Genomic DNA, 20,447 nt, shown 5'->3' on the forward strand with positions numbered 1-20,447 from the left:
GATGTGATAACTGGAATGTGGTAAGAATACCTCGAAAGGTCTCATAGGTACCTACTCAAGTCACGTTTAAGAAAAAGAAGGCAGTCAAGTCAGCCTGGAGTGAGATAAATTGGCAACATCATGGGAGGTGGGATTGTCGTTAACGTGTCTACAGAGTGTGAAACAGTCTACATGCCTTTAACTGTAGAAAAAAGTAAATCTTGGTAGTGAATAAAGTGGGGGATGCAAAGTATTTGGGGATGTGAGTAGACGATCCATAAATGAGTGTAGAGGAAAAGTAATTATAAGGGTAAGGTACCTTCAGGTGTGAACGACGTATAAATAAACACGCAAGGTGCATGTATCAAACTGCTGGTAGTCATGAGTCTTTAGGATAGGTCAAATAGTACTGGCAAGTAATGGCCATGATAAGCCTTGGGTATAAAACAGCAATAAAAACAAGTTAATGCCAGGTAGGCATTATGCAGGAGAATAAATTGCAATCTGAGTAAGTGTGGTTATGTAACCATATGCTGAGCATCAGGGGAGGCCAAGATTAAAAAGCCCTGATATGGAGTGAAAAGTACGGGTTGGTGATTAATGTAAGACAAAACGTATGTCCAAGTTAGGAATATACTGAAATGGAGCTAGAGCCTGTAAATAGGAAGCTAATAATCCAGGGTTAAGACCGGAAAGGCCTATGTGACGGTGTAGACTATTACTGTCATATAATATTCCCAGAAACGGCATAGGCTACAAAATCAATGGAGCGCAAGGTAAAACTCTCTCAGGAATGGTAATGTTGTGTGTGATGTGTTTATGTCCTGGCGATATAAATCCTCACGTTGATAGAAGTCAGCCGTGACTCGCCTTAAAAGATGTCAATGACATTATCACTTCCTAGATTGGGAGTATATTTGGAGGAGGTCTTGAGACCACTGTCAATGTGTGCGTACGGATCAATGTTTAGATCTGATGTGATATCTGTGAAAGATGGAGGTAAGTCTGAGGAAGACTCTAAGGAGAGAAGGGTCTGAATATCTTTTACGTCTTTGATGGTGATCTCGCTATCAGGACGAGAGATCGGAGCAGGAAAATTGGTCTGCCTTCAAAAAATTGCCTCGCGCGTGTTAACGCGTCTCTGTACTCGCGTTATTTCACATATTGGCTGCCATTGAACACACCGTGTTTCACTTCGCGCTCCTGTTTTATTTTATTGTTTCATCTGTGCCGCTTCTCGCAACACCCTTAGACCAAAATAATCCTTACGCTACACAGACCGCATTACACATTGTGGCAGCCATTTAACACTGAGCGCCGCGGCTCACACGCTGTGTTTTACCTCGCGCTCCATTGATTTTGTAGCCTATGCCGTTTCTGGGAATATTATATGACAGTAATAGTCTACACCGTCACATAGGCCTTTCCGGTCTTAAACCTGGATTATTAGCTTCCTATTTACAGGCTCTAGCTCCATTTCAGTATATTCCTAACTTGGACATACGTTTTGTCTTACATTAATCACCAACCTGTACTTTTCACTCCATATCAGGGCTTTTTAATCTTGGTCTCCCCTGATGCTCAGCATATGGTTACATCACCACACTTACTCAGATTGCAATTTATTCTCCTGCATAATGCCTACCTGGCATTAACTTGTTTTTATTGCTGTTTTATACCCCAGGCTTGCCAGTACTATTTGACCTATCCTAAAGACTCATAACTACCAGCAGTTTGATACATGCACCTTGCGTGTTTATTTATACGTCGTTCACACCTGAAGGTACCTTACCCTTATAATTACTTTTCCTCTACACTCATTTATGGATCGTCTACTCACATCCCAAAATACTTCGCATCCCCACTTTATTCACTACCAAGATTTACTTTTTTCTACAGTTAAAGGCATGTAGACTGTTTCACACTCTGTAGACACGTTAACGACAATCCCACCTCGCATGATGTAGCCGATTTATCTCACTCCAGGCTGACTTGACTGCCTTCTTTTTCTTAAACGTGACTTGAGTAGTTACCTATGAGACCTTTCGAGGTATTCTTACCACATTCCAGTTATCACATCCACTATACGCATCCCTATATATAATTCACACAACACCATAGCACCTTCTCACAGATTGTTCTTTTTTCCTCGACACAAAGAGTTTAGAAACTTAAATACACCTTGTACAATTTCACTATACCTTCCTACATGTATTGTTCATCTATGTTTCCACAGCCTTGACAAAGTCTTGAAGACGAAACACGTGTTGGCTGTTTTGCTGTATGGACTTATTGTTACCTTTGAATATCCTATTGTAACTTTGACCATTGAATACCATCTGACTGCTGCCGACATATGGTCATTTTGTACAACGCAGTCTTTGTGATTGAGATTTCTCACTTTTTACCTGCATCTATAATAAATTCCTACACATCATCTTCCAAGAATGGACTTTCAATGAACTCTTGAACATTTTCAGGATCTATGATACTGGTGTGCCCTGGCCACTCTTTTTTCAAATATATTCTGCCTCTGTTGTTTTTCCATATATCAGACTTTTGTAACTGAGAGAAAGCGATGAGATCTGATTGACCACCATTCCCCTGAGGAGTCTTTCTTGTCATGCGTCCGGTTGACACAATCATCTCAGCCAGAGATGAGGCGTTGCTAGTTACCCGGAAAACCCAGATTAGGCTGACAGGCGTCATGTGGTGTGGAATCATACTTAGTATCCACAATCCATGTGATTCTGATGCCCAAATCCAGTAGCCTCATTAGCATAATGAGAACCTACCCGACAGGTGGTCACCAATGTGTCCTTGCTGAATTGAGCACATCATCTGGGGGAGGTGAAGATCACGGGTCTCAGGTCTCCTCCAGAAGCCTGGCTCTGCATCAGTCTGTTAGAGTTGAGGACCATACATCTGGCTCTGATGACCTTCCCTACATCCATCCATCAAGGGGAAACTATTGTAGGTTCTCACTGCCGTGTGGTATTGCAACAAGCAGGGTGGAGCGGGCTTCTTGGTATTATGCCAGGAGTAGCAGCAACTCTAAAGTTGGTTTGTGAGCCAGGGCATTTCCCAGATCGCAGACTACCCAGCACAGTCCCTGACTGCCAGAGCAGACGAGCTGAGCAAGCAGTATCTGGCAAATCACGAGTGGCCTCTACATTCCGAGATGGAGCAGGGCATCTTCCAACAGTGGGAGGAATCTTGGCTAGATTTATGTGCCACTTTTGCAAATTCACAGTAGGAAGAATTTTGTGTGTTAGAGAGTTTCTGCTTGAGATGCATTACGGTCAAAATGGAACAAAGGACACCTGTACAACTTCCCACCCCGCCTCTCCTACCCTTAGTTCTGAAAAGATAAAGAGTTACTGGACCTAAGTCATGCAAGTGGCTCTGGATTGGGTCAGTAGAGTGTAGAACCTTGAGCTGCTGGGCATGAGCATCTGTCCTTTGATCTTTGGATGAAGAAAGAGAAGGTTTTTCAGAAGATGATTATGTCACGGTTGATAGTCCTCTACATCAACATTTGCTGCATACTGGTCAAGAAGCAGCCCACTGAAAGTCCAATAGACATTCTTCCAGGACTTTGGTTTGTGTGATGCCTTTCCCTGACATTTGCCAAGCTGTTATGTGGGCAACATTGCATACGTTCACAAAGCACTTCTACCTTGAAAGCCAGGTCTGGTGTGAAATACATTTTGCCTCCTCTGTCCTGCAGGACTTTCTTGTCTGAGTCCACTACACAGTTCCTCCACCTGGGAAGATACTTATTTGGTATCTATTTTAAGGTGAGGAATCTGAAGTTAAACATATTAATCAGAAGAACAAATTACTTACTTTCAGCATGCGGTTCCTGGTGAATACTCTGTCTAACCACAGATTCCTAACTGCGCTCCCATCTCCTTGTTTTGTGGAAAGCCTAATTTTAGCATTTAAAAAGTTCCCAAGTTAGTATTCAGTACACTGGTGCCAATATTTGTTCATCCTCCACATCTGATGGAAGGAACTAGAAAAATAAGAAACTGGCATCAGCAGGTACGGATATCACTTTTATATGGTTCTGCTCTGTCACTTCTGGGACAGTACGGAGTCACCTAGCAGCACACAGGAAAACTGCTGAACAAACATTTCTGGATTCAGTCTGGCGCCTGCTGAGTACTCTAAGATGAGGAATCTGCAGTTAGATACAGTATCCACTAGGAAAAGCTTTGCCACTGGAAAGTAACTTGTTCTTTAGGCTTCCTACCAGAAGTGGACTCATGCTGAAAAAAGGACCTAAGGTGGCAGAGATAGCCAGTACCAAAGACAGAAATAATACCGGAAGGGATGGCTAACAAGAGTAACTTCATGTTAGTAGAGCAACACGGTGTTTATCTTCCCTGATTACATTTGGAAGACCCATACATGGCTCAGTGGGATATATGCAATTGAGAATGTGCCACCAGATATTCGTGTGTATCTACCCTCTACCTCTGCAGAATGTGAGTCATTTAGGGAGAAAACTGACATTTCCCTCAATGTGAAAGGAGTATAGATGCACTGGAAGAGTATCAAAAGAGTTTAATCGGAAGGCAATAAAAAGTGTGACACAGGTCACAGTTGCTGCCTAATGGGCATTTGTTTCTAGGTGAAGCATTAGATATATGTTTTTTATAAAACATATTTCTACTGATAATATTTGACATTTTAGGAAGTTGTGAAGGTTGTAGTGGAGGATACATGATTTGTCATTAACGAGAGCTTTTGGCAACTCTATAGTGATCTGTACTTTAATATAGTGTTTTGAAATTGTAGGCTCAACAGTAAAGTATGTTGTTTCTGCTAACCGTTCTGAGGTTAAACCAATTAAAGCATCAGTAAAAATGTTTCTCAGTAAAACAGCCAGATAATAACAGAAGAAAATTCGAAGTCAGTCTGAGTAAAGAGTAAGATCGTCAAATCCAAACGCATTTGGGGTTGGCTTCAAGGGAAATTTGGAATGAGACAAATTGTATGTAACACAGAGACGAAGAGGCCTTTTCTCAAAACTGTTTGACCTCATCATTTATTAATATCTTTTAAAGACATAATCACTTTTACTTTGCTGATAAATTACACATGGTGAATGCATCATTGTAGATGTGCTGTCTCAGTTCTTGATTTAAATATCCCCAAAAATCTAAAATGTAGTTTGAGTTAATACTTACACTTAGGGTGGAGACTCTCCAAAATAGTAGCCCCAAGCAGCAGCAGATCTGTAGGTGCTATGGTCAGTGTCTCACAAGGTGTTCTATACCTCCTCAGTACTTCTAAATAGAAGAAAATTATTACTAAAGCCGTGCTTAAATCAAAAGTTACCAGGGCACGATAAGAAGCCTTGTTTTTTATGTGACGTTAATGGATTACATTGTGAAGTTGACCTATATGGTGAAAGGTCAAAACAAAAACATCCGATCACACTGAAAAAGAAGGTAAGAACCCAAGCACGTCCTCCTAACTCAAAACATATATCACAAAGGGTGCTTTAGTAGCCAAAGACCAATGGTGTAATTCAGGTCACTGAAAAAGTCATCTGAAGGGATCAAACAACATGTTTGAGAGGTCGCTTCACACATCCTTCCTCCTTGGTGGCCTCCCACACCACACCAGTGTAGGACAATACCACTATGGTGGACTCAACTTTAAAGGGAGTTCTTAAATATTTTTTGCTGGACAAACTCACAGGTCTAAGAGCAGTGAATAAAAATATTTAAAGCTATACCCAAAAGCTTTCCTTTTATCCACAGGTACCTTGATATACTTAAAAAACTGATGGGTGTGGACATTCGCTTGTGTCACACTTGTGTCACTATTTTGACCTCATATTGATTTTATTCAAACCACATCAATGGCCCTAGATGTTATAATGATGCATTACGTATACATAGACACTGTTATGTAAACACTGATTTTGTTACTGTTAAAGTAAGTGAAGTCCTTATCTTAACTAGATTTAGCATAACCACACTAACCACCATCTTTGAAGCGTAGGAATGAAAATGGAAGTGTTAATATACTTTCTTTTTATATGATTGTTACCATATACTCAGTGTGTGACTATAGGAGAGGTGCCCCCCATCATGACGATGATGTTCAAAAGTACCCCAGAATAGAGTAAGTCTTCCATTTGAATGATATGAGCAGACTGTTTGTGATTGCATGTAAAGGCACTGTTTTTATGTTTTTACTGCATGAATTTACACACAAGCAACAAGCACTATTTTAGAGACTTGCATTGCCCCCCAAGTGGGTATGTATGTTGTGAAAGTCCTGTAGTTAGGGAACACCTTAAGAGAATTTAAAAAACATACCTAATTATGACTCTTAACATGCATTTTTATATGCTTGCATGCAGCCCTCACCTGCGCATGTCATTGCTGGACTAAAGTAGACAGGTTTGAGAGCCTTACTCCTCACTTATTTGCATTGGATGATGCATCATTTAGGCAGGGAGGTTCTAAGCTCTGAAGAAGACTGTTGACCTGTATAGGCTTAGACATGTTGGCAGTTATATATGGTTAGGTGAACCATTTCTTCTCACCATTGAGCCACACCCATTTTTTTTTAAGTATACCAAGAGTACCTGTGAGTAAAAGGAATGGACTTGGAATCCTGTGTTTGTCCTGCAAAATAATATTTAAGAACTTCATACACTGGTGCAGGGGCCACATCAGTATGCTCCCCTGACCCCTCCTACTTTTAGAGCACTTCCAGTGTGGGGTCCAGTAGGCTTAACCTCAAGTCAAGACATAAGCTGAACCTCTTGTGCATGGCCAGAGGTTGTATCATCACCGGTCTCCTTTTGGATGCCCCATAGGTCCACCACTTATCTTGTGTAGTGAACCTACAAAATAATTTTGTTTCAGTAAAAATATCTTTGGTCTGCTTGTGTCACCCGCAGGTATTAAATTGAATTAATGGGTTTGAGTGGTTGCTTAGCTACATGATATCAGGGCAATGTTTACATGGTTTCTTTCTTAACCAATGACAAACACTGATTTTTTGTATTATCTTTTTTACTTTAGAAATTTCACAAAAATAAGGAAAAGAGAATCTGGATATAATCTGCTTAACAGAACAATTGTTTAGTGTGGTGTTTTGAAAAAGCAGAAATTATATGGAAGAAAGTATTTTTTTTTTCCCTTTTTATTTGAGATTTATCATATTGAATATAACTTGCTTAGGAGGAAAAGGTGCATTGAAGAAAGTTGACAAGTGTCCAGTCAAAGACGTTGCAATTTATTGTGGTGTGTACATTCAGCACCTCGATTTGTAGCAGCCCTGATAAAATATGCCCATGTTACCAGAGTTGGAAATTAAAACTTGGGGAGAATGCTACCTCTCTTAAGTAGAAAGAATACTACTTCCAAAAGAACACCAAGACCTGTGGCTCTGGTTTTGGGGCAGGGGACCAAGCAATAAACCCAACTAGGCTAATGAACTGTTTAGGATTCAGAATTGCAACTTTCATCTTGGGTTACTTAAAGTCACTTTTAATAAACCTCATCGGTATGTTGAGCTGATCGTGGGGTCATTGTGGGTTCATATTTCAGTTCTTCTGTCGAGTCATTGCCCCCACCTTATTATTCTGGTTCTTCTGTTGTTTTTTGCCCTTAGGCACGCCACCAACTTAAATATAACACAGTCCTACTCACTTTACATTTTTGGTCCCCATCTAAGATTTTTTATAGTCATTATTTTATTTTATTTTGACTTATGTACACTTTTGTAGACTGAGCACTTTTTATTTTTAACGATAATCTTTAAACGTCTGTTTGTCTATTGTTAATGTTTATTTCAAAATTGGTATTATGTCCCACTATGTGTACTACTGTTCTATTTAAAAAAAAACAGCAAGGTTACTGGTCTTAAATTGGTAACTGTTATACAGTCAGGATGAATATTCACACTGTAAAGTTAATCATTATGGGCGAGCGCAAAGCGCTTCGTCCATTCTGTTATCTCTCTTTGGGCTTGAAACCACTTACATTGGTTCATGGGCTTGCCTTTTAAAATCCGATTGCTTTCATTTGTGAAAGGCATGCATACGTCATACCTTTTCCGGTGTTTAGCCCACCTACACAGCACCGGTAAAGTACTAAAAACATACGAGGCTCGATGTTTTCAGCCTGGGGTCTGGACTACTTTATCTGTTTATTTTCCACGCAGCACAATCGTGCTGCATTTTACATAGCGCGATCGCGCTGCATGTTTTTTTTTTTTGCTTTACAACGCTAATAGCTCTAACTCGAACAAATGCGAGACCCTTTGCATTGAAAATGCTTGTTTTTATTCTGTAATTGCCAGAGCGTCGAGATTGACGACATGTCCGCAAGAAAACTAAAGTTGATTCTGACGGAGAGCAAGGTGGTGATTAACATCCCCTACATGATCATGGCGCTAGGAGCTGTATTTGGGATTATCTTTATTGTGATCACGTGCAAAACACACGGATTTTACCCTAGAAGGGAAGAGGTTTGTATTTCCCGATTACTGTTTTTTCTCGTTAGTCAGGGCTAATGTCTTGGTCAGACCCAATTAAAATGTTTTCCATTGTTTATTTTTCACAGTTGTAGACATTTAAATGGTTTCCAAACGTACCAGTCACATTTTCTTCCTGATGTATTGAACTGTGTTTTTTTTTTATATTGCTCTCATTCTCTCACTCTGGCACTCCATTTACTTGTGCCTTTCTTTTTGTTACTGTGTTACACTCTTTGTTTTGTATTTTTCTTCATCAGCTACTTCTCTCACAACTTTTCCTTCACTTCCATTCAACTTTCTACCAGTTGTTTTCTACTTTTCCATAACGCTATGCTAAGGGGGGTAAGGGAAATATATGTGAGTGATGATTTCTGTTATTTTCAGCTCTGGAAAGTAAAATAGGCCTGAGATTTTTCTCTTTTTTGTGTGAGGTGCAGTGTCTGTGTTTAATACTCCTCATCAAGGTGTTTTCTGAATTGGTTTGGCATTAAAATAACCTGTCATTCTTCTCAGTTATTACAGATCTAACCTGTTCAGGTTTTTGGACTTGGGCCTGATTTAGAATTTGGCATACAAAGCTTACTCCATTGAAATGGCATAGGATAACACCTCCGCCATCGCAAGGGACCTCCACCTACCAAATTTAGTGGTGTCCACAAGCCGTGCAGGCATTTCTCTACATTGATAGGAACTGTCGTCATAGCAGCTTCTGTCAGCGTAGAAAACGTTTGCTGGACGGGACCATCAACCAAGACAGCAAGTCATCAAACTTTTCTTTTCTAAGCCTTGTTTTTTTTTCCTGTCCCTTACTGCCAAGTTTTTCCTGACAGTGAAAGACAGAAAAAAACAACTTCACACTGTTCACCTTAATTAAGGTGGACTGTGCAAAGTCCTTTCTCTGATTCAGTTGGAGGAAGCATTCCATTGATGTAACCAACGGGTATGCCATCAATGGAATACTTAATCTGCCTGACTTTACATACGGTGGGAATACCGCAGGTTTGGCGAAAATGGTACTCTTTTGTGTTTGCAACAAAGTACCATGTCCGCCAATCTTCCAGTCAGGCCCTTTGTCTTTATCAACAAGGCATTGGGGCAGTGAATGAAGGTATTCTTTTATAGACATGAGAGAATCACACTTTACCTTGTTTAATTTATATAAGATCTTTGCTAACATACTGAGTCAAGGGCCTCATGCTTACTTTAGGGCACTGGAGTTAATATTATAAAATGTTCTGTAGATCCTGAAGGAAATTGCTGGCCCATATGTGCCTTTCAGAGTTTATTGTGTTTAACCTACGCTAGTTTAAACACCCGGATATTAAAAAAATAAATGTGCCCCTATATCACCTGTAGGGGGGAAACTCACATAAACTTTTCATATTAAACCAAAATCTGTTGGCTCTGGAGCAGTTCTTATTGGTTACAGGTAGCTAAATATGTCTCACCCTCATCCTCTCTCACACAAGGGCACTGATTACAAGCAAACCGTTAAAGGTTAGCTTGGTTATAAATATATTGTCACTGTAAGTAGATTCTTCTTTGCACTTTTCTGGTGAGAGTAACCCAGCATCTTAAAGGTGTTCTGGTGTGTTAGTTACATTTAATGTTCATATTTTATTTATATGTTTTAAAACCACCAAAATGCTAATATGTGTTCCCATATATTTTTCAATTTCAGGGCACCCCAGAGGAAACTGGACCACTCATTCGGACAACCTAATTTCTTACACTATGTAAAGGCAACCTGTGCAGACTGAAAAAAGTGTCAACCACTTAAAAGCCTACAGCGATACCTAACCGTTTTCATGCTAAGCGCAATTCTTTACAGTTAGGAGGAGATGCAAATCAAAACCTGGAGCAAAACTGACTTTTAAGACTGTTTTAAAATGACTAAACTTTGAACTTCACATAATGTTATGTACATATAATCCTGTGACACACACATTGTTTCCAGACACAGTAATATGTTGTCTTGTAACCCCATAACATAACATAATTTCGATGTGGTCCAAATACCATTCGCAGTGCCGAAGAAGAAATCGGCACGGACCTGCTGAATCGGCGTCTTATTGCGGCGCCATATTGGAATATATGTTCCAATATGGCGCCGATATTATGTTCTACTTGATATGAACATTTTGTTGCCTTGAGAAAGCCCTAGGTGAACACACTTCAGAGGGCGAAACACGTGTCGGCTGTGTTCAGTGTGCAACCGCCAAGCCTTTTTAAAGATTGAATACCACTGAATACATTAATAAATACATCAGAATTACAACTTATGGACTGGAGGATCTTTGAATTGCAGATACATTTGCATTATGCAGTACTACTCTTACAACATTATTTAAGGGGGTCCTCAATCTCAATATCCAGAAACTTTTGTACTCTCAGGAGGAATTTGGTCCATATCCCTATTTGAGGTTCCCACTCTCAAATTTTTAAATCTCTTATTGGGCATTCACACAGGAAGAAAACTTGGGCCTCCACTACATACTTTGGTAATGCGTTTGTTCATCTAAGGTTACGTAGATACGTTATATTCACTTAAAACAGTAAGAAAGTCAATACATTTGTAACCTTCTGTTTCACGTACTAGATTCAGGTGATCACAGTAATTGTCTGGACCCCAATGATGTATGTGCTTGCACTGACAAGTGTTATAAGAACATGTATTCAGACTCAAATCATCATTGTTTTAAAAGCTAAACTATGACTGGGTGTAATATTGAACACTAAGCTGTAATAAGCTTAAAGGACAATTAAGTGGAGTGTTTTTGTAAACTTTCCAAATGTTTGAGAAGAATGTCGAAGTATAAAGGTGGTTGGAGATCAGCCTCGGTTATGACAAATTTACAAATGATGAAGTCAGTGCATTTCAGTAAATTAGCTGTTTGAACTGTTAATCAACCATCATGTATCTACTGAAATATTTTACGTTAGCCAAAAGACAAAAAATGTCACAGTTAGAAATTGATTTTTGATAACATATTTGAAACTTTTGAGACATATGATGCAAATTTTGCTTTCCAACATTGGTTTGGATGTAATCAGTTAGGAATTAAACTCAATGTCTGCTTTGGTGGGCACATACATATTGCATGGAAGAAAAAGTCCCTTTTCGCTGTGGTGCTTGTTAATATTTTAGCACAGAACCACAGTGCAGCCTACATCAACAGAAACTGCAGATTGCCTGCCTCAGGGCACAGTCTTATTTCAGGTGCGATAGTTGCGTGTGATAAGTAATCTAACCTTAAATACGAAATTGTGTTAATTCTGAATTTAAATGTATGTACAGGTCTGTTTAGTCAAGAATATTTTTATGTTGGCCTAAAAGGGCTCCAGTGTTTGGATAAAAAAAGAAAGATCTGATTCTCTGTTGACCATGTATGACGTTTGATAGGTCTTGTAATCTTTAGTCAGAACCGCCCAGACAGGGAGTGTTACTGATTGGTACTTGGCACTAATGCACCTTAGCAGGCTTTTCTTTGAATGGTACTTTCTAAAGACAGTTTCGAACGGATTGAAATTTTAATCTAGAAAATGCTTACTGTATTTTTTTAATTATCGATTTTACAGGCGTGTTATCAGTTGACAAATAAAATGCCCTTTTGTCAAAGGTATCACTTTCTGATTTCTGGGTGGCTAGTTTCTGCCCAAAATAAAGAATTTCCTTCTACTTGGTAAAAACTCGTATTTTCTTCACCAGTGTCAAATTACGTTTTTTAGGAAGACCTCAATAATAACCTAGATTGCCAAGGTATTGAGGAAAGAATTTTGATTTCATAAATTGTAATCGAAAATCTGCTCTCCTTCTCAAAACTTTTTACACAAAGAGAGCCAAACTCATGGGTTTCTGTTTTGGGAGCCTGGACGACTTTGAATGTTGAACACTAGTGGTCCCATCAGAGACATGTCAAAGGGACCGTCTTCATTCTTAGCTGTGGATCATAACTACATATAACAGCATCACCTCCTCCACATTCATTGTAGCCATGAGCAAATAGTTTCTTTTGTTTTGTATTTCATATTTGTGTGAAATTACTTTTTTGTTTTAGTCTTATTTTATTTTTATATTTTTACCATTATTCTGCATCTCTCTGTTCCTTTTCACATTTAGCTGCTGTGGTTTATATTTTCTTTAAGTGACTGAGAATACAAATTAGTTCATTTATAGGACTCAAGAATTAGCAAACCTTTGCTTAAATTGTTTGTCGTCCGAGCAGAAGCCACTTTTGACTATAGTGATTTGAACAATTTGGCCACATAATGCTCCCTCTAAAGCACAACATTTGGATTATTTAGCTATTATGTTTCAAACATGCCTTTGTTCGATTGTTGTGCGAGATCAGTTCACTGCATGAGTTGCTTAGCTTTCTTTCAACTGGTTCTGTTAATCTCTTGTTTGACTGTGGTCTGACATCCAGATGCCTCTGCTCTTTTACCTGAGCTTTTGGTCTTCTGTGATTGGTGATAGCTCCATCAGAGAGCCGCTAGTCCTTTTCTGCTGTATTTGGTACATTTTGGTGCCAATAAAAGTGAACCTACACTAACCATGGTTCTTTCTGAATGGCAAAATATAAATTGCTTATTCCATGCAGTTCCTAGTTTACATCAATTTGATTTGCAAATCGGTCACACAACAAGTGTTTTATTTTGCATTAACAAGAGTTTGATAACCTCAGGAAAGCAACTATGCACTTTAAACTTATTGTAGGTAGGATTTGTAAAACTTTTGGTTATGTAAGAAAAAATAAACATTGATGAATCGAGACTTTTTTCTGCTACTTGTCCAAAAAGTACTCGGACATGTTATATGCATTGTGTGGTACTGAATCCATCTTCAGTAAGGTGTGCATTCTTCATGTCAAATACTTTGAACATGGTGTGTGGAAGTCTTTAAAGAATCATTTACATGTTTATGTATAAAAAGGACTCAGTTGTAAGTGGCACATTTTGGTTTGTTCCTATCTAAATACTGTTGCTTCATCAGACATCTTTTTCTTACTGATTTCATTAGACTTTCAAGTTAAACATGTGAATTCGGCAAATCCTTTTCCTTGGAAATGAGTTCTAACCTAAAGACTACTAGTATTGTTACATGTGTGGGTTGATTTTTGTTTGTTGAAACATTAGTAGATGACAAGAGGAATGGATTCAGAGTGCAAAGATTAGGTAGTTCAAAAGCTTGTTTTCTGGATCAAATCGCAATCTGGATTTGGAAATAATTGTTTTAAATGGGTAATTGTTATTTGTATTCTATTTCTTAGGCACATTAACACAAAATGGCTTCTACTCACTTTCGACATACAAACATAACCAGCTGTGCTGGTGGCTAGATGCAAACTGTCTCATGCAAGTATTATTTGCTGGAGTTGTTTTCAGATGAACCAAGCATGCTTTGAGTCAGTGATCAGTGTTGTTGCTGAATTTGACTGTTACGATTTTTTTGTATGAAGATTTGACAGCAGAAAGTTAAACATGAAATGATGGCTGATCCAAAATGAGATGCCAAATTAATTTACGTGATTAGTAATCAGAACAGTAGCAGTCCTCAGATCTCTACTTTCCTTCTGACTCTGTGTTCTTCCTGTTCATATGGGTTGGAGGTCACACTTTCTCTAGCGAAGTGACTCACCAATGGCATTCTGTGCTCTTTATGCCTTTAAATTTAAACACTCCTTATTACCCAACAAAATAGTTTTTCTTTTTAGCTTCTTCATTTGAGAATTCCATGCCTAGACCTTGCTCGCACCCCTAACACAAGAGCGACCAATCCTGTAATTCCATGTCTTTCACCTATACAGCACTTTGGTTACTTTGCTGGACGAACTCTTTCATGTAGGATGGTCATCTCATTGCAGAGTTTTTTCTTTCCTGCACTTTTGTGTGAATGCCTAATCATCCTGGGTGCTGTAGTCTTGTTTTACTTCAATTTAACTAATTAGTAATTAGAATAACACACTTGAAATAAATGATTTTTATGTGAAAAGCCCTGGACTTAAGACAGGCTCTATAATGACTTGAAGTGAGGTGGTCACCATTATGTGCAGTTTTAGAGCTCTGAATATTAATGGCATACGAGTAGAATAGGTGGGTGTTCCCTCAATAGCAGAACATATAAAGTCTCCTGCAAGGGCCGTCAAATATAGTAAGCAATTGGCATGCTCTATATTTACCCCCTATTTCCATTTGTTTTGGACGGACAGTATAATGAACCAAGCCTATAGGTGGGGTTTAATGTTCTTGTCTGAAGTATGGCTGTCATGAGGCCTCATCACTATTGAATGGCTCGTACTTGTGCAACTTGGAGCGTTTAAAATACATGAATCATCTAGCAAACAAACCCTGGCTTTTGATATGAAATCAGTTACGATTTGTGCGCGAGGGCCATTATCAAAAGTATGAGGCAGTCTTTGTGTTTTATCTTACACCCCTAACAGAAGTATAACACATTACAGTGCTAGACAGTTTGTTTTCATTCAGGCCAAAAGTGTTATTGTGAAGCAAGTCCCTAGTACGAAAGATGTCACCAAGGTGTTTTAACTCCCACTAGCTTGTACTAAAGCTTTAAAAGTTGCCAAGGGTTGGGTAAAAGCAGCTCCTGCCTCGTGGCTGTCTGTGAATCCTGTTATGTTTACTTTCAATGTCCTCTCCGTGTGTCGCCTTAGCGTTGTTATTCCTGCCTGCCCATGAGCTGTTTCATCCCAATTAATCGTTGCATCCTTGCGCAGTATAGTGAAACTGGTCTTCTCTGATTGCAAACCAGGTTTCTGGGTAAACAGGTTTTGGAAGTGAAGCTCCTTTCATTCTTTCACTCTTTCTGCTACATTTGGTACACTTTCGTGCCACGAAAAGTGAAATTACATTAACCATGGTTCTTTCTGTACGGCAAAATATAAATTGCTTATCCCATGCAGTCCCTACTTGACTTCAAATTGATTTACAGATCGGGCACGCAACAAGTGTTTTATTTTGTGCATGCTTTGTTAGAAAGAAACCTTACAACCTTGTGAACAACGATCTACTGTTTGAATATTCCTTAAGAAAATGTTATTGTCTCATTCAGATTTTCGAGCATCTCAGCCCAGGAAACACAATTGTAATTTGAGCGTGGTTTTTATGCATCAGTTTTGAGTTACAGTATGTTATGCTGCTTTAAATGAATCATGACATGTTTTTATCACAAAAGTCAGTGTCTCTGCTTTTTTCACTGTAAGCTTCATTTGAACTTGTATTTTCTGTGTTGTGTGCACATTTTAGACATGTTTATTTCAGGTGCTCCTTTGAAAAGAAACGATGCCTTAATAAAATATTTTTACCTTGTTTTTAACAAATACTGTGTTTAGAATGTTTCTTTTTGTCATATACAATTACTTTGATGTGATGTAAAGCAACCATATTCATCCCTTAACATAATTATTTTGACAAATGTTTGTGCATTTTCCTTCAGACAGCTTTTATCACTTGGACAAGGTAATTGTATGTTATCCTAAATAAAATTGTCAAGTTTTCCAGTAATCAAAACTCGACAAGTCCTTTAATTGCGTTTTATCACTGTCAGTCTCACAGGACGATATAACTTAAATAGTTCAGTATAATTTCTCAAGTCCACGTTTGCGTCCCAAACTACTCGTTCCTCTTCCTCAGTCCTCATTCTCCTTGTTCACCTAAATCACCCATTTTCCTTAAAATTGTGTCTCTGCCATAGCCGACCAGGTCTTAAATTAATGAGTGTTATGGGGCCACCTTGCCTAACTGTTTTTTGTCTTCAGGGCAGCTTCTCATCCAACATTATAGCAATTGGTCAAACACGGTACTCCAAAATCTCCTTGCAATGTTTTACCAGCCAGAGTATTTCTTTTTCTTAATGCCCCCAAATAGCCATTGTCCATGTGTAGGAAAGAGCCCTTTTTGACATGGTCACTCCCACCTTTTGCCTGGTATTTAATGCAATTTTTGCCAGAAAGTGCACTGAGTTCCTACTATCCAGGTCCCCAATGGCAAATCTTTTTCCCTAAAACTGTACAATTCTTCCCCGAATTGGAAATACCTTTGGCCCCCCTGTAAGTCCCTAGTAAATGGTACCTCAGGTAACGAGGACACGGGTAACGAGGGATCCCAAGGGCTGCAGCATGTATGGTGCCACCCTCAGAGACCCCTCATGTAGCATAACAGACTGCCATTGCAGGCTGTGTGTCTTTGTGCAGCTAAAAGTGAAAACACAACATGGCACACAGCCTTTCTGTCATACCTCTTAACACTGCATGCAATATATGTGAGTCACCATTACAGCAGGCCTTACAGCCCTAAGGCAGGTTGCATTATTTGACATGTGTGGACATATCTGCAAGAGCAGATATGACCCTGCTGTGTCAATTCTTTGACCTAGGGCCCTATTACGAGGCTGGTGGTCCTAGGACTGCCAGCCTCGCGGTGGCGGTCCGACCACCACAACTATGGCGGTCCGACCACCACATTAAAACTTTGGTGGACAGACCCACCAGGAGACTGCCATTCCCATCAGGAACATTGTCCCGACCGGGTGACAGCAGTCGGAGTTGTAACCAGCCAGGGAGGCACTGAACGCCACGCTGCCTGGCTGATAACAACCCATTTTACGCCAGCCTTTTCATTGCGGGGACTCTGCCATGAAAAGGCTGGCAGAAATCCAGTGCCGGAGGCCACAAGGGGACCCCTGCACTGCCCAGCACCATGGAAATGTGCACTGCAGACAGTACACGTTTGGATGGCGCTGAGGGGCTTCCGTGTGCGACGGGATTGGCCTTGGCTCAATGTGGTGCTGAGACCAATGCCCCAGCACAGTTTTCACTGGGCTGACTGGAGTAAACATTGCTTTCCACCGGTCAGCCCAATGGAATCCTTCTAATGGGTCTCCTCACTGCGAGTCTGGCGGTCATTTCTTTTCGACCGCCAGACTCGTAAAGAGGCCCATAGTAAATGATCAGTGTTAGAAATGGGGTCTTTGGTTGACAGTCAGGTTACCCCCTGTTCAAGCAAGGACCCTCACTCTAGTTAGGATAAAAGAGAATCACCCTCAGCTAACCCCTGCTTACCCCCTTGGTAGCTTGGCAGAGCAGTAGGCTTAACCTCAGAGTGCTGGGCGTAAAGTATTTGTACCAACACACACAGTAACTTAATGAAAACACTACAAAATGACACAACACCAGTTTAGAAAAATAGGAAATATTTATCTAGACAAAACAAGACCAAAACGACAAAAATCCAACATACACAAGTCAAGTTATGATTTTTAAAAGGTTTAAAATAAAAAGAGTCTTTAGGTAGTTGTAACAACACACTAGCGCTGCTAGCGTGTAAATGTACCTGGTTTGCGTCAAAAAATAACCCCGCACGGGCTGTGCGCGTCGAAAATAACCCTGCACGGTTATATGCGTCGAAAACAACTCGGCACGGCGATGCGCGTCGAAACAGCCAGCCACGCGACGGTCCGAAAGTCCCGCGGCGCAGGTTGCGATCTCTCAGCCTTCGTCAGCGATGCTGCGCGTCGTTTCTCCTGCTCCGGGCGTCGATTCTTCGGTCGCGTTTCCTGCGGCGTCGTTTCTCAGCTGCGGAGCCGGCGTCGCGTCGTTTTCTCAGCCGCGATCGGATTCGCGTCGATCTTTTCTCCGCACGGCGCTCGGTGCGTGTATTTTTGTCCTTTGGCTGCCAGCCTCTCCTTTCAGGGTCCCAGGAACTGGAAGGGCACCACAGAGCAGAGTAGGGGTCTCTCCAGAGACTCCAGGTGCTGGCAGGAAGAAGTCTTTGCTATCCCTGAGACTTCAATAACAGGAGGCAAGCTCTACATCAAGCCCTTGGAGATTTCTTCTTCAAGATGGAAGGCACACAAAGTCCAGTCTTTGCCCTCTTACTCTGGCAGAAGCAGCACTGCAGGAAAGCTCCACAAAGCACAGTCACAGGCAGGGCAGCACTTGTTCCTCAGCGATCAGCTCTTCTCCAGGCAGGGGTTCCCCTTGATTCCAGAAGTGTTTCTAAAGTTTGTAAGTTTGGGTGCCCTTCTTATACCCATTTTAGTCTTTGAAGTCACCTTCCTTCAAAGGGGACTCACACCTTCTTGTGAAATCCTGCCTTGCCCAGGCAAGGCCTCAGACACACACCAGGGGGCTGGAGACAGCATTGTCAGAGGCAGGCACAGTCCTTTCAGATGAGAGTGACCACTCCACCCCTCCCTCCTAGCAGAGATGGCTAATCAGGAAATGCAGATCACACCCCAGCTCCCTTTGTGTCACTGTCTGGTGTGAGGTGAAAAACAACCCAACTGTCAAACTGACCCAGACAGGGAATCCACAAACAAGGCAGAGTCACAGAATGGTTTAAGCAAGAAAATGCTCACTTTCTAAAAGTGGCATTTCCAAACTCACAATCTTAAAATCAACTTTACTAAAAGATGTATTTTTAAATTGTGAATTCAGGGATCCCAAACTCCACATGTCCATCTACTCTCTAGGGGAATCTACACTTTAATCATATTTAAAGGTAGCCCCCATATTATCCTATGAGAGAGAGACAGACCTTGCAACAGTGAAAACGAAATTGGCAGTATTTCACTGTCAGGACATATAAACCACATTACTATATGTCCTACCTTATCCATACACTGCACCCTGCCCTTGGGGCTACCTAGGGCCTACCTTAGGGGTGCCTTACATGTAAGGAAAGGGAAGGTTTAGGCCTGGCAAGTGGGTACACTTGCCAAGTCGAATTTACAGTGTAAAAATACACATACAGACACTGCAGGGGCAGGTCTGAGACATGATTACAGAGCTACTTATGTGGGTGGCACAACCAGTGCTGCAGGCCCACTAGTAGCATTTGATTTACAGGCCCTGGCACCTCTAGTGCACATTACTAGGGACTTACTAGTAATTCAAATATGCCAATCATGGATAAACCACTTACATACAATTTAAACAGGAGAGCATATGCACTTTAGCACTGGTTAGCAGTGGTAAAGTGCTCAGAGTTGAAAAGCCAACAGCAACATGTCAGAAAAATATAGGAGGCAGGAGGCAAAAAAGTCTGGGGATGACCCTGCATAAGCAAAAGTCCAACAATCAGGGAAGCCATTTTAAGTACATGTCCTAGACACTGGTCAGAACGAGCTCCCTAGCTACATGACGGCTTCACCGAAAGTAAGGTTATTTGGTATCCAACATCTCGCGTTAATAAACCATCACCGGTTCCACTGATGGATTTATTATTACATGAACCTAGAGGGCACCTTAGAGGTGTCCCCTGAAAAACCTACCAGCTACCTGTGTGCTGGCTGAGTGGTCTTAACCAGCCTGCCACCAACATTGAAGTTTTTTGACCCCCATGGGTGGAAGCCTCTGCTTTTGTCAGGAACAAAGCCTGCTCTGGCAGGAGTGTTAGACACCCTGCCCAACAGGATGACCTGTTAATTAGCTTTCCAAGGTAGAGGCCTTCAAAGAGCCCACTGACTTTGGTTGCAAATCTGGCTTACCTTAGAGGTGAGGAAATGCCGACATGCCCCCAACCCCCACCCCGACGCAGGGCCCATTTGACAGGCAGGAAAATTAGTAGTAAGAGAGGCATGTCTACCTTCAGGCCAGTTTCACCCCTATGGTGGGCTACCAATGTGGACATTAAATTTGAAAGTCTGTCATCTTGGTGATGGCAGAACTAGGAACTCTAGGTCAGGGTTATACCCTGTTCCCACATGAAGTGGTCATATAGGGGGCGTAGTGACCCTAGGGGTAAGTAGCCCATTGTCTACTACCATACACTCCCCTAACGCTACTGAATTCAGTATTTATAGAAGCCCCTGCACCAGAAAATCAGATCCTGCTCACCTGCAAGAAGAAGGACATTAAGGAGACGCAATAGCAAGAAGTGAAGACCAGTGGCTGACTCAGTGCCAAGCCTGCCTGCTTACTTCGACATTTGCAACA

The 20,447-nt window shown here is 40.8% G+C and overlaps 1 protein-coding gene across 1 annotated transcript in view; it reads left to right on the plus strand.

The window, feature by feature from the left end:
* Positions 1-15,830, plus strand: part of SCARB2 (scavenger receptor class B member 2) — a 420,920-nt gene extending 405,090 nt beyond the window's left edge. Inside the window, exons 11-12 of the mRNA XM_069236840.1 lie at positions 8,317-8,484; positions 10,175-15,830. Coding sequence (XP_069092941.1) covers positions 8,317-8,484; positions 10,175-10,216 — 210 coding nt within the window. The 3' untranslated portion in view covers positions 10,217-15,830. The remainder of the gene's footprint in view (positions 1-8,316; positions 8,485-10,174) is intronic.
* The last annotated feature ends 4,617 nt before the right edge of the window (positions 15,831-20,447 follow it).

The sequence above is a fragment of the Pleurodeles waltl genome, chromosome 1_2 (genome assembly GCF_031143425.1).
Source record: "Pleurodeles waltl isolate 20211129_DDA chromosome 1_2, aPleWal1.hap1.20221129, whole genome shotgun sequence".
Taxonomy (NCBI): Eukaryota; Metazoa; Chordata; class Amphibia; order Caudata; family Salamandridae; genus Pleurodeles; species Pleurodeles waltl.